General features: G+C 36.2%; 4 protein-coding genes and 1 non-coding gene across 17 annotated transcripts in view; 2 read left to right on the top strand and 3 right to left on the bottom strand.

The window, feature by feature from the left end:
• LOC7460229 (putative disease resistance RPP13-like protein 1) overlaps window positions 1-591 on the top strand; it is a 39,532-nt gene extending 38,941 nt beyond the window's left edge. For all 3 annotated transcript variants that reach the window (XR_008058721.1, XR_008058719.1, XR_008058720.1), the window contains exon 5: window positions 27-591. The gene's annotated coding sequence lies outside the window, so the exon portion shown is untranslated. The remainder of the gene's footprint in view (window positions 1-26) is intronic.
• Window positions 1-8,673, bottom strand: part of LOC18110162 (protein LNK2) — a 30,742-nt gene extending 22,069 nt beyond the window's left edge. The window contains exons 1-12 of one of the 6 annotated variants that reach the window (XM_052451256.1): window positions 8,279-8,382; window positions 7,515-7,699; window positions 7,383-7,431; window positions 5,948-6,290; window positions 5,707-5,827; window positions 4,816-5,083; window positions 4,615-4,704; window positions 3,413-3,764; window positions 2,977-3,326; window positions 2,740-2,894; window positions 1,482-1,856; window positions 1,030-1,385 (exon numbers count right to left, since the gene is read on the bottom strand). In XM_052451256.1, coding sequence (XP_052307216.1) covers window positions 1,490-1,856; window positions 2,740-2,894; window positions 2,977-3,326; window positions 3,413-3,764; window positions 4,615-4,704; window positions 4,816-5,083; window positions 5,707-5,827; window positions 5,948-6,062 — 1,818 coding nt within the window. In that variant the 5' untranslated portion in view covers window positions 6,063-6,290; window positions 7,383-7,431; window positions 7,515-7,699; window positions 8,279-8,382 and the 3' untranslated portion in view covers window positions 1,030-1,385; window positions 1,482-1,489. Of the gene's footprint in view, window positions 1-1,029; window positions 1,857-2,739; window positions 2,895-2,976; window positions 3,327-3,412; window positions 3,765-4,614; window positions 4,705-4,815; window positions 5,084-5,706; window positions 5,828-5,947; window positions 6,291-7,382; window positions 7,432-7,514; window positions 7,700-8,278; window positions 8,393-8,491 lie in introns of those variants that run through there. The other 5 variants (XM_052451255.1, XM_052451251.1, XM_052451253.1 and 2 more) reach the window with 5 other exon arrangements.
• Window positions 8,674-10,895: 2,222 nt separating this feature from the next.
• TRNAR-ACG (transfer RNA arginine (anticodon ACG)) lies at window positions 10,896-10,968 on the bottom strand. The gene has a single exon. It is a non-coding gene; the product is annotated as a tRNA-Arg (tRNA).
• Window positions 10,969-13,816: 2,848 nt separating this feature from the next.
• LOC7460226 (annexin-like protein RJ4) lies at window positions 13,817-17,333 on the top strand. 2 transcript variants are annotated; one of them, XM_024596479.2, is made up of 6 exons: window positions 13,817-13,933; window positions 15,666-15,811; window positions 16,070-16,285; window positions 16,361-16,573; window positions 16,788-16,877; window positions 16,956-17,333. In XM_024596479.2, exons 1-6 carry the CDS (start codon window positions 13,858-13,860, stop codon window positions 17,157-17,159), a joined length of 945 nt encoding a protein of 314 aa, XP_024452247.1. In that variant the 5' UTR covers window positions 13,817-13,857; the 3' UTR covers window positions 17,160-17,333. The 2 variants fall into 2 exon arrangements, with proteins under 2 accessions (XP_024452247.1, XP_024452248.1); XM_024596480.2 differs by lacking the exon at window positions 13,817-13,933 and adding an exon at window positions 15,202-15,400.
• Window positions 17,334-18,185: 852 nt separating this feature from the next.
• LOC7460225 (putative disease resistance RPP13-like protein 1) lies at window positions 18,186-23,436 on the bottom strand. Of its 5 annotated transcripts, none has more exons than XR_008058860.1 (4): window positions 19,227-23,435; window positions 19,082-19,126; window positions 18,817-18,979; window positions 18,186-18,705 (listed from the first exon to the last, which is right to left on the bottom strand). XR_008058860.1 is itself a non-coding variant. In XM_052451705.1 (2 exons), the coding sequence occupies exon 1, from the start codon at window positions 23,182-23,184 to the stop codon at window positions 19,261-19,263; it is 3,924 nt and encodes a 1,307-aa protein (XP_052307665.1). In that variant the 5' UTR covers window positions 23,185-23,436; the 3' UTR covers window positions 18,186-18,979; window positions 19,227-19,260. The 5 variants fall into 5 exon arrangements, 1 of the variants encoding a protein (XP_052307665.1); XR_008058858.1 differs by having other exon boundaries at window positions 18,186-18,744; XR_008058859.1 differs by having other exon boundaries at window positions 18,186-18,979; window positions 19,082-19,142; window positions 19,227-23,436.
• Between the last annotated feature and the right edge of the window lie 629 nt (window positions 23,437-24,065).

Genomic DNA, 24,065 nt, shown 5'->3' on the forward strand with positions numbered 1-24,065 from the left:
CTAAATCCTCCATTGTTTCTTTGCAGGATTCTGATCCAAATTTTCTTCTACAAGCGTGAGCGGCTCATAAGTTTGGATGAATGAAATACAGATATTTTCTTCCTATTGTCTCTCATTCCTCTTCATATACAACATAAATAATCATCATTCTATTTCAATATCTTTTTTGCTATAATTAATTTTTAAAGTTGATTTGATTAGTATTGTACTTTTCTCATTCTAACATTTGTGGTTAGAACAAAGTAATTTTCACTGGATTTTGGTTCAAATTCGTTACATAAATTGCTTCTTAAAAAAAATTAACAATTTAAACAAGACAGGGAGAATGATCAATAGGAGCTGCTGCTGCTGTTTCTGAATGGCAAGCATTGCCTGAATTTGTTGCCGCCTCCTTAATTTTTCAATCATTTCCTGAGGTGTCATTCTCTGGGGTTTCACTGGACAATTTAAACAATTTAAAGGTCATTTCAATACCTTTGGCTTCTTTCCTTTGAATCCAAATTCAAATCCTACTATTGTTCCTCTATCCTGTAATTCTGCTGCGAATAAAGACATGCTTAGTGAAATATTAAATTCAATACCTTTGGATCATCACATGCTTCAGATTTTGAATTTAGTAATAGCAAATCCATTGCTAAAAAGGATTAAAAAAATATTAAATTATTTAAGTAATCTGCAACGGATTTTTCATTGTTGACGCGGCAAAATCAAATCTGCAACTGATTCAAAATATAAATTAAAGCCTTAATTATATAAAATCTCCATTCTCTCCTTTTCTGCATCTTCAAAAATTCAAATTTTTTTCTCCATCTCTTTCTCTAATCCATTCGCCTTCTTCAAAAATTCAAAATCCAAAAACTTTTGATTTATCTTTTTTTATTATTATTTAACTTTGATTAAAAAACATTTATTCCATATAAAGCTGAAGTTAAAAAACAATTTTGGAGTGCAGGCAAGGCTTTTTCCAGTCAAATTTATTTTATGGTGCACAGGGTTATTCTTGAAGTTAACTTTCATAAAAGAAGCAGATACAAAAGGAGGAGATAATATAAAATTCGTCCGTATTGGAATCACAATTCAGAATCAAGTGAAAGTGGCCAATGTCACTCAAGAGAGCAGGCACTTGCAAATCTACTAATAATTATTGGAGCATCACCCTTTCGCACAATCAACAGAAAGGATTAAAGCACAGAAAGTCATCATCTCGAGAACTCACAGCAAAGAGTTCAATGTTGTAGTAGATATGTAGCTATATTAACAACATTAATACTTCCAGAATGCACAAATGCGACTTCTTGATAGTTACGCTGCTAAAGACATTTACAAATCCCCATCAATACTGGTGTTTATTCCTCATGACCCTCATTTGGTGATGATCCAGTGAGCTGACAATAAAAGAAAACCTCGGCATTACCAGTAAATCGATATAATCGCCATTGCAAGCATAATGCATGCATGGAAGAGATTCAGGTAGGAATTACCCTTGTCTTCATTGAGAGGCTTTAACCTCCCTAGCTCCTTCATCTGCAGGCCCATTGTTTGATGCATCCTCTGAAGCGTTTAAGCAAGGATTGCTTTTACACTGACTGACAGCCTGAGCATTGGTCAAGAGACTAGAAAGTTGAGACCCCTTTTGCGAAAAGTTTGGTTTACTTTTTGGAGTCTCAGGCAGGCTTGCCGTTGACAGCTTTGCTAGGCCCATTGTCTTGTGCTCACACGGGAGCTTAGTTGAAAAAGGTGATTCAGGTGTATCAGGATGCTTCCCAGGAATATCCATCGGTCTATGAAACAGTAAATGAGCCACAGTCCGGTCTACGGGATTGGTCTCTGTTTCCACCTCAGGCATCTTAACCACCCTGCAGTATACTCATAAAATCCATGAGGAAAATGACAGGCAAGTTTGAGATTGCCATACTCTAAACAAATTGATAAACAAATTGATAAACACTTGATTAATTTTGTGCAAGCAAATTGAATAATTTGAATTGGGAAGGACGAGGTGTAAAGGAACAAACCCGTTGGAATAAGAAACAATCACATTGTCGTAGACAACAAAAAATCGAGTTTCAGATCAAAACAATTTAGAAATGCATTAAAATAATATTTTTTATTTTTTTAAAATTATTTTTAACACCATCATATCAAAACGATATGAAAACATAAAAAAATTTATTTTATGCAAAAAAAAATTGAATTTTGAGGGAACCAAACATGCTCTAGCTACAAATGTCAGTTTAATATCTGCCTCTACCTAGGTCGGCCTACAATACCAAAGCTTCTCTCCTACAAATGTCAGTTTAGTATCTGCTTCTACCTAGGTTGGCCTACATACAATACCAAAGCTTCTCTCAACTAAATCAAGAAATGATGACCAGCACTCACAATCATAACAGAACCAATGGAAGCGAACTACTACATAGTTGATCAACAAGGTCAAATTCAGTCAAGTTTTTAAGGAAATCCAGTGAAAGAGGAACCTAAAATTTTCTGTTCAGATTTTCTTCAACTTCTAAGAACAAGCACGGCCTTAATTGAATTGTTTCAGTCACTATTCCTCCATTGTAAATAGAAGATACCACTTTCAATATTCATTTCTAGAACGAGAAAGGAAAACAGAAGATGGTGATGGCATTAAAAGATCCTAATTTAACATTTCCATAGAGAAAAAATGTTAAGAAAAAAGAGAGGATAGATTAAATTTGAAAACAGAAGCATGAGAAATGCATTGCCTTAACCAACCTTCTTTGACTGCTGGTTTCCTCTTTTGCAGCAACTTGTTCGTCCCTGCTACTATTGTTTGTGCTGCCAGTATCACTAGCATAATGCCTTTGCATTGCACTTTGAGCCAGCCGGAACAAGCTATCCCGAATACAAAGTCTAATTCTGACATCCAACTGTTGTAAAACATTGGTTTGGAATTGTAACCAAGTACAAATTATTTAGCAGGGAAAGAATGCACTAGTACGTGAAGCATACCTTTGAAATAATATCTTGAAGCCTGTAGAGTACCGTGTCCTCCATTGAATAATCATTAACCGCCAGAGAGATTGTATTGGAATCATCTTGCTCAATAGGTGAGTTTGGGTCAAATGAAGCAAGTGTACTTAGATCCTCTACTTCAAGGTCAGCTCCTTCAACATGCTGAATTTGATTTTCTTGGGAACACTTTTGATGAACAAGCTGCTGCTGCTGTTTCTGAATGGCAAGCATTGCCTGAATTTGTTGCCGCCTCCTTAATTTTTCAATCTTTTCCTGAGGTGTCATTCTCTGGGGTTTCACTGGACAGTCAGCTAACTTGTTTATAGGATTTGCATTGCCTGAAGAAACTTCATAACCAGAAAGTTTAGGTCGATGATTAAATGACTAGAAATTTTGTTGGAAAGTCAGAAAACTTTAGCAGGATTCGCATTACCTGAAGAAACTTCATAACCAGAAGCTAAAGGTTGATGCTTAAAATCCCCAGACTGAATGTGGGACAACACAGGCATAGAATATGGAATTGTAATACTTCCGTATGCAGAAGGGGCCACAAATGGATTGGATATCTGCTGGTACTGCAACTGCTCGGAACCCTGTAGCTGCTTCTGTTGGCTGAGAATTGAAGGGGGAGAAGATTGCATAATTTGGGGTGCAAAATGATTCTTAAGCTGACAGGCTGGGATTCCAGATGAAGTCCAGTTTCCATAAAAATCTTGGGATGATTTCAGTTCACCTTTTTCTTCCAGTTTTTCCCGACCTTTCAAGATCTTCTTTTGCCTGTAAGTCTGGTCACAGAACTATAATAAATAGACAAATTACTTATAGAATAGATCAACGTTTTAACCATCTAGACCTGCAGGGGAGAGTGACTAAGGCACAGTTAGTATTTTAATTCAGTACATGGTTTGTAAGGATATATTCAATGTTATTTTTTTTTTTTAACTGTAACTTACGATCCAAAGGGCTTCTATTGTTCAGAATATATTGAGGTATTAGCTAAACTATGCCAAGGAAACAGAATTTGCATGTCCCTGGGAAGAGTGGATGTCATGCTAGAAATATAAGTAACTGATGCCTCCTGAATTTTCACATGTTATTCCTTTCTCCTTCCTACTAACAGAAAACCACACAATGGCTTTACTTTAGGCAATCGATATCATGGTTAAGTCATGGATTTGACATCCAGGATAACTTAATTGATGCATTATTGAAGTCATGACTAAATCATGTAAATCCATATTCACCCAACATCCAAGTTTATTCTCATTCCAAAAAATAAAACTAAAAATAATAGCAAGAAATATGGAGAGACGAAGAGGAATTTAAATAATATAATTTCTCTTTTCTGTCGCCATTTGCCATTCCAGATTAATATGTGGAAACCACACTGTATTAGTGAAAGGATCACAATATCAAGATTTTCCAACTTCAATTCACTGATATAACTTTTCTTGAATCCTGGACAAAAGAACTTAGAGCGTCAAAAGATCATAGCAGGATTCTAAAAAACAAAAATTGTATTTGGTGCTTATTGAGTCTAAAAGTTATCCTGAATGAAAAGGGGGGAAATCAGTAACATGTCTGGTTCAGTATCAAGATTTTGAAAATACCAAAAGGAAGAAAAAAAAAAGGTACCTTGTTTGCCAATTCATTTGGCAAAGCACCATTTTCTTCCGTCAGTTGAGAGTTAGCCGCCGTGTTCTTTCCCACAACAGCCAAATCTGTCTGCAAAAGCACAAAAAAATAAAATAAAAAATGCTAAGCTTCTCTCAGCTCCTGCACTTGAGCATGAGGCATTAATAAGTAAACTCATCACTGAAAATTGAGTAACTATACCTGCTCCTTCAGTATAGGCTTGTTTTCAGCTTCATCATATTCTACATGATCAAGGCTTGCCTGAGTATTCTGCAGACCATGAGATGCAGGATCGTTCATTTTTCCATACCCAAGGGTAAACAGCCGGTCCTCTTCTTGTGCATACTCTTCTCTCGAAGCCACAGATATTGGAAAGGGCTTTACCGGGCTGTTAGTTATATCTTTAGAAGAAGACCATAGCTCATCCGCATTACCAAGATTTACATTGCCAAATATTGGGTCATCATTGCTGCAAAATCACCACTTGTGAGGATATTGAGTCAGATGGTTATCACTGTTCTCCAACAAAATCAAGATAAAATATAAAACATAAGAACACAGTGAAGAACAGAAATGCAGGAAAGCCCTTCCACTATTGAACAAGCTCACCAATTCCTTACAAATCCAGTGCTGCTATATTACATTCTTTCTGCCATTTATACTTGTAATTGAGGATATTGTGCTGCTAAAAACTGGCTTCCTTCAGGTTCTTTTCCCAATTAACCAAATCAAGCCAAGGATCAAAAACCACAAATTTTCAAACAACTAGTCATTTTTTGTTAGTGTTGCTTTTAGCAGACAGCACTTATTTGGAAAAGGATATAGATCCAAAACAGAAGAAACTACATTTATTAAAAGAGTCTGGTTGTTTTTCCATCACAACAACACTCCTGTACTACATGATTCTTTTCTTCTGAAATGAAAATAGACAGTGAGCAAAATTATTTTGTTCGCGAAACTTTCAATTCACTTTCAGTAATAAGAAATTGTTCAAATTATCAGAATAATGAGATGTACAAGCTTCCATATCAGGGTGCTGCTGACCATCTTTCATTTAGGTGCAGAAAGTAAGAAATGGTAACTGTGCTTTACCTAAAAATTCGATCAAGATCATCAAAGCTTCCAATGCTAGCCCAGCCATAATCAACAAAATCACCTTGCTCTTTACCTTCATGGGAATTTTGAAAAATCTCAGTGTCCTTATCAAGATGATCTGTCTCCACATTAAAAAAAAAAAAGGAATTAGAATGACAGCAGCATGTACTATGCTATGAAAACATCACCAACTCATCACCCTATCTACATTTTTTCCTTGTAATTGAAATCTCATCACCTGCTGATGAATCAAGTTTGGTAATGTCAGTTAAATTGTTAGAGATTGAAGTTTCCAAGGAATCCTGCTCAGTTTTGGCAGCATTAGATGAGGACAAGTTAGGCCATCGGTCCATGTCAAGTCCTAAGGAAGAAGTTCCTTCACTTGTGTCAACATTCGAAATGCTCTCCAGCTTTCTGCCATCAGTATCAACTTTAGCCCCAGGTGCCTTCTGCTCACTAGATTTAATGGTGCTAGCTTCTTCATTCGATTCCTTTTTCTTGCAATAATCTTCACTTGCCTCTGGATATGGCACGATATGGTCATCACTATCATCAGCCTCACCCCATATTATGTTCGTAAGCTGAAAGGATAGTGAGTAAGCATCATCACTAAATGTGGGATACATGAGAAGAATGAAACAGTCACAAGTTAATCTCTGGGTAACTTAGCAAGACTATTTTTCCCAACATAATATTCTGAATAATGCACTAATTAATCAGTTCAGTTCCTTGTAAGGTGTGCGTGGGCACATATGAGCACACATGTGTGTACGAGAGAGAGTTGCTAGTGTCAATGAGTTGGGAACAAAATATTTAATTGAGTCAATGCAGAAAATACTAAAATGTTCTCAATTGTGTTAAAAATAAAATAGAAAGTAGAAGCCGTTGGCATGATTCATTTAAAATTTGCAACAAAATTAAAAAGAGAAAAGAAAATAAAAGGAGGAGATGGCCCAAAGCATGCTCTCAATAAGATGAAGTACGACCTAAAGCTTCATTGCATGTACAGAGCACTTTGGAAACTTCAGTCTGGACAAATAAACCAAGGCAAAGTATCTTCTTTTTGGAACTAATTTCTTCACAGTAAGATATAACATCTAACGCTACCTGCATCACTTTCTCAAGGTCCTCTCTGACTCGAATGATCATAAACCTTCTCAAATCCAATTTAAAGAAGATTCCCTTTCTCACTATTCGTTGGTATTATTTGACACCAAGTTCACAACCAAACTTCACCAATAAGTGTCACCGGAGAAAGAAACTTAGGTGCCCTAATACCATAAATAAAACCTATTCAATAAAAATTAGACAATATTTTATAGCTGTACATCTATAACCAAAGTAAAAGGCCAAAATTCAAAATATCCAAAAGAAATATTACCTACTTATATGCCAAAAATGGCTAAAACTCTGAATCCTGAAAATGTGAATCAAAGGTATCTCTAACTGATGCACCATCAGCAGTCTCCTATTTTGACTTGTGATTAATGACCTAGCAGTTCACTTCAACAACATCATTGAAAGGTCCCTAGTGAACATAAGTTTGAATTTCAGACCCAGCAAGAAGAAGTACATTTTCCAGTAGGCATGCATATCACCTTTTTATCAATATCCATGGAAGACAAACCAAGCAATATCAAGTTTTTTTCTGCTGGATATCCAATAAAAAATACCTCAAAGTGTGAGCATCTTTAAGGAGGATATCACATTGCACCCCATCAACTGATCCACAAAAAAATTTGCATCTTTCCATCAGTTCCAAGCTACTTTGTAAGGAAAAGGGAGGGAAGTGCCTTCAAAGATACCTTCTTCATAGCTTCTTTAGATATGAATCCACACGACTTTCGTAATCACTATGCGCAGCTTCTCTTATCATCACAAGCTCCATCTCTTTACGCATCCTAACTTCAATCGCCGAATTCTTCCCTCAGTTCCCAAGAAAAAATATATTCTTCCCTCCTCCAGCCCTTTCCCTACATGTTTCCACCAGCTTCGTAGCAATACGGCCCGTGAAAACAACTCCCAAATTAAAACACTTGAGAAGCTCTAATAATTTTCCACAAAGACCTACTTTTCTTATTATTTCTTCACTCTATGTCAGTGTGCCACATTCAAATACTACTGATCGATTCTTCCTCGTCACAACCACTCACTTTCCCCTAAATCCCATACCACAACCACTCCTTAATCTTCAACTAAATCAATATCTCTCATCACTTATGAAAACTCCATCTAATTTACAAATGAATCACACCATTTGAACACTTTGCCAATTCCTAATTCCTTCAAAATTTTAATCCATTAAAAAAAAAAAACTGCAAGTCATGCTTTTTCACTTCAACACAGTTCTCCTTATAACCAATCTTCCAATATAACCATACTCTAAAACTAACCCATAATCCTAAAAAAAAAAACATTTCTTCTTCAAATTAGTCCTAAAAAACTTCAAAATACAAGTAACTATCCATTTTAAACAAGATCAGTGAAATCTAAAAGCAACCCACAAATCCAATTCACAAATCAACTGCATATTCCAAAATAGATAATGGAAAAAAAATGATTTAGTTACCTCTTCGTCGTTCCAATCAAACATAGCTAAAGAAACCAGAACAGATCACAAAACGAAAACCCAATTCACATATTATATCTTGAATTATCTCACACATCGCCAATCCTTCAAAACCTTCACCAAAAAAAGAAAAAAAGAAAACATTAACTTACGTTAAAACAAAAACATCAAAACCCCTTAACCCTAAAAACCAAACCAAGACAAAAACTTTACATGCAAAACAAGAAAACAAGAACCTTAACAGTTGTTAAAGAAGCAACCAAAAGAGTTTTCCAGAGACTGAAACAAGAGCATAAAAGAAAGGGAAAAGCCAAAGGGTTGTAGAGCACGTGAGAATCACGTGAGTTTGATTGGCTATTTGACTGACACGTGTGTTGACGACAGTATCTTAGTGTGTGGTTAGAATTTAAGGATAGATCTAATACTTGAACGTGATTGGTTAATTCGTGAGGAGTTTGATTTGAGTTTGATTTGGGTTGAATGTCATGTGAATTTGGAGAAATTTGGTAGGCAGGTCTAAGTTGTGGCTGTGGTTGCTTCGAGGGTTGGTTTCGCGCGTCGGTTTCTTGGGCCCATGTTGACCAAGTGGTGTTTTTTGGGATAGCCACGTTTTTGGATTTAAAAAAAAAACAGGAGAAGGATTATGAGAGTGGATTAATTATTAATTAGGTAATGATTGAGGATTAGGGTTTAAAGTAGGGGGTTAGGCCTTTTCACTCTTGACATAGGCCCTACGCATGTGATTTGTTGTTATTGTGCCATTTCATTAAATTCGTTCAAAATGTTTACAGACAAAAGATACCTATAAAATTTAAAAACGTTAGCTCTTTTTTCTTATTTTTTGAAAAAATTAAAATCTCACAACTAACCTATCCAAACATTGTTATAAAATCTAGGTTGCTCAATGGGTCAATTTGGATCCTATTATTGTCTTCAAAGTTGCACTAGTTTAAGTTTAAAAAATTAAAAACAAATTAATTCATTTAAAAACCTGGTTTTGATCTATAACCTTGTCAACTTGATTTAAACTAAATTCTAATTTTTTTATATTTTAATATATTTTTTATAAAAAAAATATATTTAAATTTGACGATTTTCATCAGTATTTCAACTTTACTTCATGTTAGATTTTATAACTACTTATCAAAATATTTTAAAAATCAATATAGGAATACTTCCTAAAAATTAAAAAAAAAATAAGATTTAATTTTAAATAACATATGAAGTACTTGGATATATCTCATAAATTTAAAAACAAATAAAAAACATTTTCACATCTCCCAAAAGAAAGAGAGTTCAAACCATAGTTTTTAGACTCGGCTTGATGGGCGGTCCAGTCCAAGGCTTGGGTTCTAGATTTTGACCAGGTCATTCGGGTCAATTTTTTTTAAAAAAATCAAAACGACGTCATTTTAGTAAAGAAAACAAAAAACAAAAGTCAACGGGTTGCAATCGGGTTTTGTTGAGTCAACCGGGTCGCCGAGTCAACCCATCAGGTCACACTGGGTTTTTCTTTCCCCTAGTTTTTTCTTCAACTCGACCTGGTTCCAACCCCGGGTTCCGGGTTAGCCTGCCGGCCGGACCGGATTTCAAAATTATAGTTCAAATACCCCTACTCATGAACGCAAGAAAGCAAGAAAATGACACTTGAGGATCGAGCTCAGTGGTCAACTGTGTGACTTGTTCCGCCCCCGTCCCGAGTTCGATCCTCTATGTGCACGCCTGTCACCCCCGCGGTGCCTTACCTGCTCATTGGGCTTGCAGGATGCTCAGTGGGCCGTGGGGAATAGTCGTGGTGCCCGCAAGCTGGCCCGGACACCCCACGATAATTAAAAAAAAAAAGCAAGAAAAGGACTAAAAATACCCTCATGGGGATTGTTAAGAATATAGAAATATAACTCAAAATCATGATTAATATATCACCTCGTTTATCTTCATATCAAATATATCCTAACGTGTGTAGACGGGCGTGAAGAATTAAGCTATATTCTAACATCCAAATTATCTTCTTTTTTTTTTTTTATCTATTTTTGATTTGTACAAAATTCAATAATTTACGTGTCAATCACTTAAAACCCAATAAAAAATCCTTTAAAATACAAAAAATATATAATTTTGAAAAGAAAAAGGGAATTTCAATTATTCCTTGAAGCATAATTTAGACTATTATATATCATTGTAATCACAGTTATAAAATTTAGCCTGGAAATTTAATTTAAAAATCTGTCAATTTAAAAATAAAATAATTTAATTTAAATTTGGTTAACTTAGGAGGTTAATATGTAAACAGTTGACCCGACCAAAATTAAGTTGATTTTTAAAATAAGTAATGGAAAACAATATCATTTTGGCTTTATTTTAAGAAAAGGTTAATCCACCTGACCTAATCTGGTTCTAGAACAAGTTTAATTACATTGACTCCAATAATTAGCCTTGAACCCAGTTGTAGAAAAACGAAGAAGGGAAGTATAACAAAACTGGGCTGAGAGGCCTATGGACATTAAATTGATTCTAGTCTTTATTAATGGGCTTGAGGCCTCAGCATGAACACCGGAAAAACAGTAAAAAAAAATTTTTAAAAAAAAAAGAAAAGAAAAGGAGGAGTAAAAATCAACCACGACTCCACTGGGGATCGAACCCAGAATCTCTGGTTCCGTAGACCAGCGCCTTATCCATTGGGCCATGGAGTCTTTCATGCCGTTGTTTCGATTACTTTATTATATTAATAAAATGTACAATTCTACCTTCCCAGCCTGTACTAGAGGCATCGATGTTGGCCAACAACTTCAACCACTTAATTTGAAAATGGTATCATGGATGTTGCTTCACGGCTAGGTCTTTACTGCTCATCATCAATATTTCCAATATCTTTTCCCATCTACACCATGAATTTACAGCAGTTAGGTTACTCGGGTAATTATGTGTGTCTATATATATATATATATATATATATATATATGATTAATGTGGGTATCCGGACCAGCTTGCGCGCACCTCGACTAATCCCACGGGCTCTGAAGTTAACGACTATGTAAGCCTTCAGTAGCCTTGAGGTTTGTGAGACTCGAACCTAGGGCCTGACCAGTTGATCTACACCTCTCAAAGTTAATTATGTGTATATTTTGTAATGTTGGTAGTGGAAGATATTTTTTTAAAAAAATATTTTTTAATTGAAAATATATTAAAATGATGTTTTTATATATTTTTTATTTTATTTTTAATAATAGCACATTAAAACAATAAAAAAAAACATAAAAAAAATCAATTCAATAATTTTTTAGAAGAAGAACATTTTAAAAAATAGATTGAACAACAATAACAAACATACCATAACCATTACTTGTTCTTTGCGTTTTCCACATATTTGTTAAAAAATAAAAATCCTTTTTATTATCGACTGGGGTCGAGTGCTACATTTTTGTTTTTGAATAATTATCGAGAGTATTTTGAAAAGGCCAGAAAACCAATACTCAAAGTGAAATACAAGGATATGGAAAAAAAAAAAAACAGACTTAGGAAAAAAAGGAAAAAAAATTGATCTACTACAGCAAACAACAAAGAGGCTGCCTAAGATTTTTTATTACATCACAATTTGATGTCATCAGAAGATCTTAAGAAGTCATTTCCTATATAAGTAAAGTTTGAATCTAGAGTATGCAACCAAATAGCAATCCGATGAAGGATGGTGGAGAAACAATCAAACAAGCTTATAGTTCCCCCCTCAAAAACAATTTTGTTCCTCAACAACCAAATACCCCAAGTAGTACTACTGGAAATTAGTCTCTAAGTTGATCTTTGAAATTTGCCTTGCATAATTTTCGGGCCACTGCAGAAGCAGCAAGTCAAGTGTTTTTGGTAAACAACATTGGATACTCCACCAATCCAAAACTTTCATCCAAACACTCCTAGAAAAGTTACAGTGTATAAAAAGGTGCTCTGATGTTTTCAAATCTGAGCTGCAAAAGACACATGGAGTTTGTGTGGCAGGCAAAACATTCCGGTGATGGAAAAAAGCTCCCGTACTAACTTTGTCATGGACTTTCAACCAGAGAAACACCTGAACTTTCGGAGGGGCCTTTTTAATCCAAACATTGGCTTCAAAAACTCTATCATTTGTAGAGGAGATGTTATCAATTAGGGTGTAAAAGGACTTAACTGAAAAGTTTTCATTAAAATTACATGGCTATATAAGTTTGTCATCTTTTTCTTGCTGAAGGGATCAATGTGGTTCTTTCCATAGGTTTATATTCGTGTCTTTCATTAATTAGATGTACTGTTGAAATACAAAGAAATGGATACTTTTTAACTTTTTTTCCGTTCAAAATTCTATAGGATGCTATGATTTAGATTTGCAAAATTTTTAAATTCATCATTCATAGAATTCTATTACTAACTCAATAAAAACAATACAAGAATAAGTATTAGAAATGCATAATTTTTGGATCTCGACTAGTTTTAATTAAGAATAGACCAACAAAATTTAAGCTTATCTAATTGTCACATTAAAAATTATATATTTTTTTAATAATAAGATCACACTGTGCAACTTTTATCTTTTCTTGAACTTAATTATGTATCATCAATCCATAAATATCACTACATGATCATACACATATCCAACTACGATAGATTCACAACTAACTCATGAGATCCACGCATGAATCACTTGGAATTTGAAAAAAAAAAACAAAACATACAGATAGTTTCATTGATCGTTTCGCGCGGGTTTACCAAGGTAAAACTGCATGCAAAAGCTAGCATCAGAAGAGAAGAAAAGACAAAATCTTTTTGCTGTGGCATTCACATGTTCATGCATGTTTCCATGGACGACAACTGCTGAGATCTGCAACCCAGTACTACTTGTAAATTCAAACCAGCTTTCCCACCTATCTCTTCACACGTTGCAACATTCTACTAGAAAAAAACACCAGAATTCACACGTTAATTATCCACCTGAAAATGACTCCCGGACACATAATCACCGTTTCTCTTCTCTCTTTCACTCTTTCACTCTTGACACTCTTTTTTTAGTCGTTGAAGGGTTAAAGATGTTGATAATTATATTTTTCTTATTCTAGTTATTAAACATTAATTTATTCGGTGGATTAAATCGAGAAATTTACAACCCAAAACCTTATTTACTTTGAGTTTTAAATATATATTAACTCGGTAATTAAAATTTAATTAATGTTTTATGTTTTTAATAATTTAGCTGACTCTGCCAACCAAAACCTATTTAATTTTTTTTAGAAGAATAAAATAATATTATTTTATTAAAAATATTGAATCAAATTAACCCAATAATTTATATTTATTTCTGAGTTGATCTCCAGCCGGGTCTGAGTAGTATATATGCTATTATATATAACAAAATAATTAACGTAGCATAAAAGAAACAAAGTAATTAACGGCTAAACATGATACGTGTGACCCTGTAGGCAAGGCGATACTTTCAACACAGTATCATATGTTCTCTTGTATCTGTTTGCATGTATAAATAGGAAGCCAATGGTTGTATAATCTTTCACAATTCACTCACGTTTCTTAAGAGAAAGTACTCAAGAAAAATAAATTCAACAATGGCTAGCCTAATTGCTCCTGTCGACAGCCATGTTCCTAGTGAGGATGCCGAAGCCCTCTACAAGGCCTGTAAAGGTACTTCTCTCTCCTTTTCTTTCATACTATAATCATATATTATATGCTCTACATGCCAACAATTAAGAAATAATCATATATTATATACTCGACATGCCAACAAGTAAGAAACAATCATATAGCTGTTTGATTGAGAAACAATCACAACCAATATTTAAATTAAGAGAGGGTTAATTGGGAGGATTTCCTGTGTCTATAGTCCAACCTTAAAAACATACAGCTGCCTAACAGACAACTTAAATGTTAACATGCCTGAAAAAGATATTCTGTAAGAAATGGTAAAAAGTGGTTGTGCTGTAACAATCATGAGAAAATATTCTATGAAAAAGAGTAGTAAATATTTTACTTTAAGAGAAACAAAAGGCAGGGAAAGGGAAAAGGAAAAAAAGGGAAAGTATTAATGACAGTCTGATTTTCTTTGTCGTCAATTTTTTATTTGAAAGTGAAGAGGTTGGCGTGAATGATTTGTCAGCATGAGTTGTTCTTTCTGCTTTAATTTCTGGCAAAATATTTATAATTTTTGTGATGGGATGACACACCGGACTAAGTTATGCCTCATTAGGATACAAACTTGATGCATAAAACCAGGATAGAAAAATAAAAGTCTCTCTCCAAAGGAAAAAGAGCGAATAAATGTATTTTCTGCAATAACATAAAATTATAATTATTAAACTTGATCTAGTTTGACGAGCCGACAGAAATCAGGATATATCCTGAGGGGCTGGTCTAGCGGCATTTAAGTAGAGATTTAAGGGTTTGTTCACTTCAAGGTCTTAAATTTGAATTTCACTTGCATCAAATCTCTCGGGACCATTGGTTGCGGAGCTTAACCTTGTATAAAAGGCTGGTTTCAAGTAGTAGAGGTTTAGTTTGGTACGTGCAAGCTAGTTTAGGATACCATATGTTTTTTTTTAAAAAAATTAATCGAAATCTCATAAATTAATTTAGACTAGTTTTCGGTTAAATAGATCGAGTCAATATTATAATTTTTTTTAAAAAAAAAAACTAAAAAACTTGTTCTTAATAAAAAGAAATTATTGATTGACTCGACCTAAATTTCTCTCTCAAGCTGGTACGACAACTATGCATAAAACTCTTGTGTGCCTGCACCAAAAATTTCCTCTCATTCACCCATTTTGCCTTCAAAAATGGTATGAAGAAAATATTCAATAACTCAAGCCAACCATGAGATATAAGTAAGAATCTAATAGTGGAAAGCAGGTGGTCATGCTGATTAATGTATTCATAAAATTTACATAGTCCAAGAAATCATTTCATTACCACATTGTTTTCAACGTAAGAGTGTAAGAAAGTGGTACTATAAATATGAGAGTATGAACAAGTCTCCTTCACATTGAATTTTCTAGCTAAAGAGACAAAGAGAGTTAACTACAATGGCTACCCTTGTTGTTCCTGAAAATGTTTCTTATGCTGATGATGCACAAGCTCTCCGAAAGGCTTGCCAAGGTTAAGTTTACAAATCGTTCTATGTCTTCTATATGTACTTTCCTTTGTGTTTTTCACTAAGATAATTTGTACCCTTTTTTGTCAAAAGAAATCGGCTTCTGAGTTCATGTTTTCTTGTTTTGATTCTTGAATTTCATCAGGATCTTGCTCGCTTCTTTTGTGAAAAATCTTATCCAAATTGATGTTGTGATCATCAAGTGATTTTATGCAAAAGGAAATATCAAAACTGACAACGGAATTTGTCTCTGCTGTTTGTTGTTGCTAGGCTGGGGGACTAATGAGAAGGCTATAATTTCAATACTGGGGCATAGAAATGCTGCTCAAAGGAAGCAAATCAGGCTAGCTTATTCAGAATTGTTTCAAGAAGATCTTGTCAAGCGTCTCGAGTCTGAGCTCAATGGAGACTTTGAGGTAATTGTCAGTATCATGGTTATGATAACACAAACTTTATGTTTATACCAGTCTTATCTGTCAGAGGCAGGGCACATTTGTTAACGGGTCTTGTTCAATCAGTTGTGTTTTGCAAGAGATTTGATGCATATTAACGTTTAATCATAGTCATTATGTTCTTTCCAACCCAAGGATTGTTGCAGAATGGGATGGAGTGTGATTGCCGGTTTATATATATGCCTGTGATGCTAATTAAGTTTCATAAATTTGTGAACATAGAAAGCTGTGTATCGATGGGTATTGGATCCAGAAGACAGAGATGCAGTGTTAGCAAATGTGGCTATCAGGAAATCTGGCGATTACCATGTGATTGTAGAAATTGCCTGCGTCCTATCTTCAGAGGAGCTCTTGGCTGTGAGGAGGGCTTACCATGCTCGGTACAAGCATTCCTTGGAAGAAGATCTTGCGGCCCATACCACCGGTGATATCAGGAAGGCATGTTACAATCATTGATATATTGTGATTAGGCCATTCACAATTGCCTGATGGTTTGTTATGATCATTTTGCAGCTCTTGGTTGGATTAGTGACAGCTTTTAGGTATGAAGGAGATGAGATTAATACAAGATTGACCAATTCAGAAGCTGATATTCTTCATGATGCAATCAAAGACAAGGCTTTTAATCATGAAGATGTCATTAGGATCCTGACTACCAGGAGCAAAGCACAGCTCATGGCAACTTTCAACCGCTACAGAGATGATCATGGCTCTTCCATCACCAAGGTACAGAAAAAAAGAAGTTCAATAGCTTGCTTCTAGTTACCAAGTTAAATGTTTATAGTTGCAAGTTGTCGTGAGGAGCACTGTGAATGCCTCCAAGTTTCTTTTCGCTTCTGAGGCCTGTAACAGAAGCTTTAACTCTGAAAACAGAACTTCCATCTACAAGGTTGAGTCTGATTACAAAAATGAAGCATTAATGGTCATTTTTGTTTAATAGGACTTACTAGATGAGCCTGCTGATGAGTTCAAAACAGTGCTCCGTACAGCCATTCGATGCCTCAACGACCACAAAAAGTACTACGAAAAGGTGAAATTGTTTACACTGTTGCCTTAAATTTCATAAATGAAAGTTCAATGGGCTAAAACATTGTTGCCTTCTGCTTAGATTTTGCGCAATGCCATAAAAAAGGTTGGGACAGATGAGGATGCACTCACTCGTGTGATTGTCACAAGGGCAGAGAAGGACTTGAATGATATCAAGGAGATCTACTACAAGAGAAACAGTGTGCCCCTTGATCAGGCAGTTGCCAATGACACTTCTGGGGATTACAAGGCTTTCCTCCTTGCTCTGCTTGGAAAGGAGGAATAGTTTTGTTCTTCTTTCAGCGTTTCAGAGTTTTCAGTCACAATTCAATAATGGTTTCTTATGTAGAACTTTCTTGCTGTGAGTCTTTTGTTTTCTGTGGTCATGTTCTTGAGTTCCTACCTGGTGTGACATTATGTAATCCAATGCTATGTTATCTGCAGTTGAGTGTTTCTCTAAGTGGCTGCGTGTTGGCATATTCAGACCAAGTTTCATTGATGCACTATAACTCTAAGCTTCCATTTGAGTCATCTTTCCCTAAAAATTTAAGTCAGGGGCTAATTGGTTAAAAAATACCCTGACCTTCAAGTAACAGAAGATTAGTCCCTGATTTTTTTCTTTTACCATGATCTTGATCCTAAATCTATTTTTTTTCAACAATGTAGTCCTTCCATTCAATTTTCCATCTATCTATCAGCATGTGTGGTCACGTGACCGTGTAGAAGGATGACACGTGTTCCTCCCGTGTGGTCAAATTTGATGGAAGGACTACATTGATGGATAAAAAATAGGTTCAGACCTAAATCAGAATACAAAAAGGTTAGGGACTAATCTCCTGTTGACAGAAAGTTCAGGGTAGTTCTTAACCGATTAGCCTTTATGTCAAGCATCAATTTAACTCATGGCCACTGCAGGGATTGCAGAAGCAAGCAAAACATTTCCAGCTATATAATCCAATACCCATCTAGATCAAATAAATATGATGGAGCGGTAAGCAAAAATTTGCCCACATGTATTGTTGCCCTTGTTGAGCTCCATCTACCAGTAAATCCCCGAATGCTTTTTTGATATTGTAATGCAATTCTTTTAAAGGGTTCGCAGTTTTTGGTGAATTCTAAATGATGCTGAAAGGACAAAAAATAACTTTAAAATTATTTCAAAAACATTTACTTTTATATAAGTTTCTATCTTTTTAACTAAACACATTTCTGTTTTTTCCCGATCTTGTAATACTAACCAAACTTAGTTTGCCTTTTACATGGCACTTGAAAGTTGATAAACTGCTTTTTTTATTTTCTAAACAACAAAAGGTAATTAAACTGCTTGTAGATTTCAACATGTTTTTGGTTCAAACAATTCAACAATATTCTTTCTTCAATAGCAAGACAAGCAACGGGGCTGAGAGCAACATTTGTAGACAAAATTTGGAATTGAAAGATAATAATCCAATATATTGAAGCATGAGAAAGAAGAGCAGCTGAATAAGTTGATGGATTTTAAACCTATGTACAAGCATAACATTCCACCAACTACAACAAAAGTGCTGAGCTAATTCGGAAACTGAAAAAATTGTCCCATGTTATTGCCACTGCTGTCTGGCAAACCATATCTTGTAATAGCCGTGAGACTAGACTGGATGAGTAAGCAAATGCTAGCAGATATGCTGACCAGGAATGTTGATAAGGCCAAGTACAACATGCAAGCTTCGTTTCCAGACTAGATGCTCAACTAGATTTGATATCATCTCCAAACTTTGTATCATATGCACCAGAAGACTCCCATAGAATTTTATACTAAGCACAGATCTTGGCTCTCTGATTCTCCCTAGAGCCTGGAAGCCGCCCTCAACAAATATGAAAAATAGATGAGTCTGTTTTCGAAGGGAAGGGTCAGAAAGAAATCGGGTTAACTACTAGCATCATATGAAGAAATGAACAATAACCTGGAAATTGATCTTCTGACAAAAGACATCGAGTCTTTGATGCATATGAACCATGCTTCGGTCTTTGATGCTCTATGCTACCTTAAGATTCCCGTTTCCTGCTCTGACTGTTGAAGCCAGGCAGCATGGACTTGGATTTAGAGTGAGCTCGACTTATGAGTCTCTGATGCAATAAGAGAAAACTTGAATAAGAATCAAGGAATTCACAGGGATATATATGATATCGACATTAAAAGTAACCAGCAGCAAAATATGTCTGACAAACCTGTAGACATGTAAAGCAACTCCATTTCTACGTCCGCCTCCACAGCTAGACAATAGTAAATCTTAACTTAGACATACAGTAATTAATCCACTTGAGTAAGAAACATAAACCGAAGGGAGAAAATGAAAATTAAGATCAGCGATACCTCAATGTGTTGAATGGATGAAAGAAGAGAGACTCTACCAGTCTTCTGGTTCAATCCAGCGGCCATCAATCTTGATGTTGAGGAAATGAGAAATCTTGGGCCAATCTTCCCCTTTCTCCTTTTCACACCTTTTTTCTAGCTGAGGGCATCCACTGATTTCAAAAGAATAAAGGGAGAAGGGCAGCCCTTTTTCAGGTATGGATTGGAGATTAGGGCATGTGTCAATCTTCAATTCTCTAAGACAGGTGAGGTGTAGAAGCCCGTTGTAGTCCAGAGATTTCAAATTTTCAAGGGACCGGATTTCAAGGGACCGAAGTTCTAAAGGCAGCAGCAGCCCGTCAGGGAAAGATTCCACATCTTCATTGTAAGCAATTATTAATTTTGAAAGAGAACATTGAAGAAGCAAATCCCATTGTGCACGGCTTGCAATGAGTTTATTGCAACTTTGGATGCAGAGTGTTTCTAGATCAAGTGGCAAACCCCCTTCTGGAAATGACTCAAGTTCAGGAAGTCCTTTCAGTTCCAAATCCACAAGGGAAAAAAGGAAAGACATTTGCTCAGGCAACGCCTTTAAATTTATGCAATCAAGTAACCTAATCTTTGTCAAATTCGGAGCAGATAACCCTCCTTTGGGAAAACAAACTAAGTTAGGACACCCCTGGATTTCCAAGAAACGGAGAGACCTGTTATAAGGCTTTTCATATGCTGAAAGAGAATTCAGATTCGGACTATTCTTGATTTTTAGAGTCTGTAAGTTGGAGAACAACTCTAGCGGGAAACACTTGAGTAGATCAAAATTATCTATTTCAATATTTTCAAACATAGAGGATAAGCAACCCATCAGCTCCAATTCCTTGACCAACGAATCTACGGAGTCCAATTTGCGAATCTCGAGTTCATACAACTCAGAAGGCAATTTCTCTAAACGCAGATCCCGAGAAGCATCATTTAACCAAAATCTGTTAATGATTGGATACCAAGGAAATGGGCCTCCAAGCTGCTGACAGTCAAGGATGTTAAGTTCTGTTAAAGAAGGAAGGTGATGATTCGGCAATGCCTTCGTTAGGCTGTGGCAGCCTGATATGTGAAGCTCTCGAAGAAGAGGGAAAGCTTCCATGTCCTCATCAGAAATCCATTCATTCCATTGTGGCATGCTAACAAAAGTTAAAATCTCGAGGGATCCAAATGGCTCCTTCAAGGATGTGCAGCTTCCATAGAACTCGTGACCCGCCACCACAACTCCTTCAAATTCCTGGATGCATAGTTCCTTTAAAGACCCTAACTGTCCAAGTGGAGGTAAAGAGGTGCAATATGCACATTTGAAAAGATCCAACACTACTATATTTGAGAAAGAAATGTCTGCTATCCAATCTGGAAACCTTGTACCCCCATAACCACCAACATAAAGACTAGTCACACCTGTATGGGGCTGTAATTTATCAAGAACGTCTCTTTGGTGCTGTGAGTCATCAGCATCGCCATCCCATCTCAATTCCAACACTTTAACCTGTTTCATACCCTTCAAATTGGCTTCCAAAGCATCTTGAGCGTCCACAACATTTTGAAGACCCCAAATCGTTACTCCCCCTTGTAGATGTTGAAGCTTGCCCAACTCTATAATGCTAGAACCACTCTGTCTTCCCAGAAAAAAATCACTCAGTGTTTGGAGCTTTGTCAATCTATCCATCTGTGAAGGCATCTTCGACAGCTTTGTTCCTAAAATATCAAGATTTTGCAAGTTGATTAACCTTGCCATATCAGCTGGCAACTCCGTAAGTTTCTTGCATTGCTTCAAGATTAAAGTTCGCAAGTTATACAATCCACTCATGGATGCAGGTAACCTTTCAATTGCTGTTTTCGTAAGATTCACATGTCGTAAGCATTTCAAATTTCCTATTGAATCAGGCAACTCAACAAGCTCTTCACAATCTTCCAAGATCAATGTTTGCAGATTATACAAACAACTCAAAGATGCAGGTAACAGTTTGATTGCTGTTTTCTTGAGATTCACATATCGTAATTGCTTCAGATTGCCAATTGAATTAGGCAATTCAGCAACCCCTTTGCAATCTTCCAAGATTAGCGTTTGCAAATTGTACGCAGCACTCACAACTTCAGGGAACTCTTCTATTGATGTTCCCCAAAGGTTCAGATATCGCAGATGCTTTAACTTTCCCATTGAATTAGCCAACTCAGCTACGCTAGAATAGCGAGACAAGGATAGCACTCGCAATCGTCCAAGTCTAGGTAATAAATAACGTGTTAGGCCATCTTCAAACCGGTTGTCTTCCCACTGCTTTGGCAACGGTAGAAAAGTGCGCAAATGTTCAGCTCCATGGATTCCTACGAATTTTTTAAGGGAATCAAATGACTTTGGTACATATGAGAAATGACGAGCCTTCGCTGCAATCTTGTTTGAATCATCATCCTCCAACAGGAAGCAAAACTCCCCCGCCACAGAGTTGGCCAAATCATTAATGAGGTCGTGCATAATAAACAATGATAGATTGTCACTAGAATATCGTTGGAAAAATGACCTGGAAACAAGATCATCAAAGCACTCGCCACCTACATCTTCAATCTCCTCATCTCCTTTGAGTGGGACAAGAAAACCCTCTGCCATCCACAAACGTACTAAATCATCCTTGTTGAATCTATAATCTTTGGGAAATAGCGCACAATACGCAAAGCACTGCTTCAGTGGGGCAGGAAGGTAATAGTAGCTCAGTCTTAAAGCTGGAAGAATCGGATCTTTCGGCAAAGTCCACATGTCACTCTTCAACACTTTCTTCCAATCTTTTGCTTCTCTTTTGGAGCGTAGGAGACCCCCAAGAGCTTTTGCAGCTAAAGGTAGGCCATTGCACTTTCTTACAATTCCTCTGCCAATTTCTTCCAAGTCTGGACATGTACCAGAACTTCCATCATCAAATGCCTGTTTTGCAAAAACCAACCAGCAGTCGTCTTCAGTTAATTTCTGCAGATGATGTGTTGGAACAGTTGACTTGACCGATGCTACACTATCATTGCGCGTTGTAACGACGATCTTACTCCCTTGTCTCACAGACTTTAAAGGTGTCAATAAAGAATCCCACTGATCTTGATTCTCACACCAAACATCATCTAAAACAATCAGCACTGTTTTCCCTGCTGTTCTCTTCTCTACCTCATTGTGAAGCTGATCTGCAGTCATGGTATCACAATTCAGTGAACCGACCTCTTGAAGCATATCTTTGATTAACTTGAAAACATCAAATTCCTCCGAAACAGAGACCCATACCTTCAGATCAAACCGCTCTTGAACTCTGCTATCATTGTAGATAAGCTGAGCAAGAGTGGTTTTACCAACCCCACCCATACCCACTATAGGAATCACATCTAGCTTGGCATCTTCAGATAACATCAACTTCATTATGGCTTCCTTATCGTCATGCCTACCAAAAACCCCAGATCCATCCACCAGAGAAGTTGTTGGTATTTTGTATGACAAGGGTTGTTCTCCAATACCCTCTTTCAGTCCAAGAGCATCCTTTTGCTGTACTAAATATTCTAGCAGCTCAAGAATCTCCTCTAACTTAGCTCCCATCTCTTCCTTCTCTTCCTGGACTGTATTACGAGAAGATAAAAAGCCTCTAACCTGATAAGTGCTGGTTTGAGAGCCAGCTTCAACCTCCAGTCTCAAGCCTTCATAAGCAACCTCATCCAAGAAGTCCTCTGCTTCATAAACAGCATCTTTGAGCTCGTCAAGCCACTCTTTTACAAACGAGTCACTGATCTGCTTCTTTTCAGCATCATTGAGCACCTTATTAACAGTAATCATCAGTATCTTCAACTTCTTCAGCAGCCTATCATTTAGTTTTTGGCTTTTAAAGAAGTCAACAACCTGGCGAGAAGCCATTCTATCAAACAAAACCTGGAGGGAAGCCGAAAGAAAAGCTCCACCTACCAAAGCAGCAGCCATGGTTTGATCTGCACGCAGTACTGTTTGCAAAACGGGTGCAGTGAGAATCAAAGCAAGAAATGGTGATAGAGAAAATGAACAAGAGAGATTAGGATTAACTTTGCTTGACAAACCAAGAAACTGCCTTCTCGTTTCTTTTTATTTACTATTATTAAACCAGAAAGCGTGTTTTCTTCTGCTAATTTCCATGTCGGATCCCTATGGACGTTAAATATTATCCATGCAGTTCATTTGGTTAAAAAGGTTTTGACTTTGTGTTGGTTTCTTGCTTGGATTTATGAGCTGGAACTTCGGAGTGAATATCTAAGATAATTTATTCTCTTAAATATACTGGACCAATGTAAAAGTATAATATTGTAAGATCATTTAAAAAGAGTATTTAGTTTCGATTGATGCATAAACTTGATTAGAAAATACTCCTTGCAAAGTCATTATGTCAGTTCAAAACCAAATACATTGAATAATAATTTAAGAGATTTCGTTTGCAAGAAGCTTATCATTTTTATGATCAAGCCGCGTTTTCCATATTTCAAAAGGCATTGGGTTTGGATTCAACCCAGCCATGTTTTAAGCTTCAACGCCACGGCTAATGCGTATCTTACAGGAATGTGTTTGGTTAACAGCCGACCACACTTTTTGATGCATGAGTCCCACACAAATATGCGTTCCAAACGCAGGATAGCAACTGAACGTCTGAACATCTGGTCAGCTCTTTAAAGGAAAAGACTCCATCTTGTTATTACTCGGTTCATGTTCTTCGTTAAACGCAAACACTTCAACCACAACAGCAACCTCAATATATATTAAGGTTGTTGTTGTGATTATAATTTTTAAAAAATTATTTTATAAAAAATATTTTTAGTTAAGGTTGGTTTGGAAAA

Source organism: Populus trichocarpa, chromosome 3, assembly GCF_000002775.5.
Source record: "Populus trichocarpa isolate Nisqually-1 chromosome 3, P.trichocarpa_v4.1, whole genome shotgun sequence".
NCBI lineage: Eukaryota > Viridiplantae > Streptophyta > Magnoliopsida > Malpighiales > Salicaceae > Populus > Populus trichocarpa.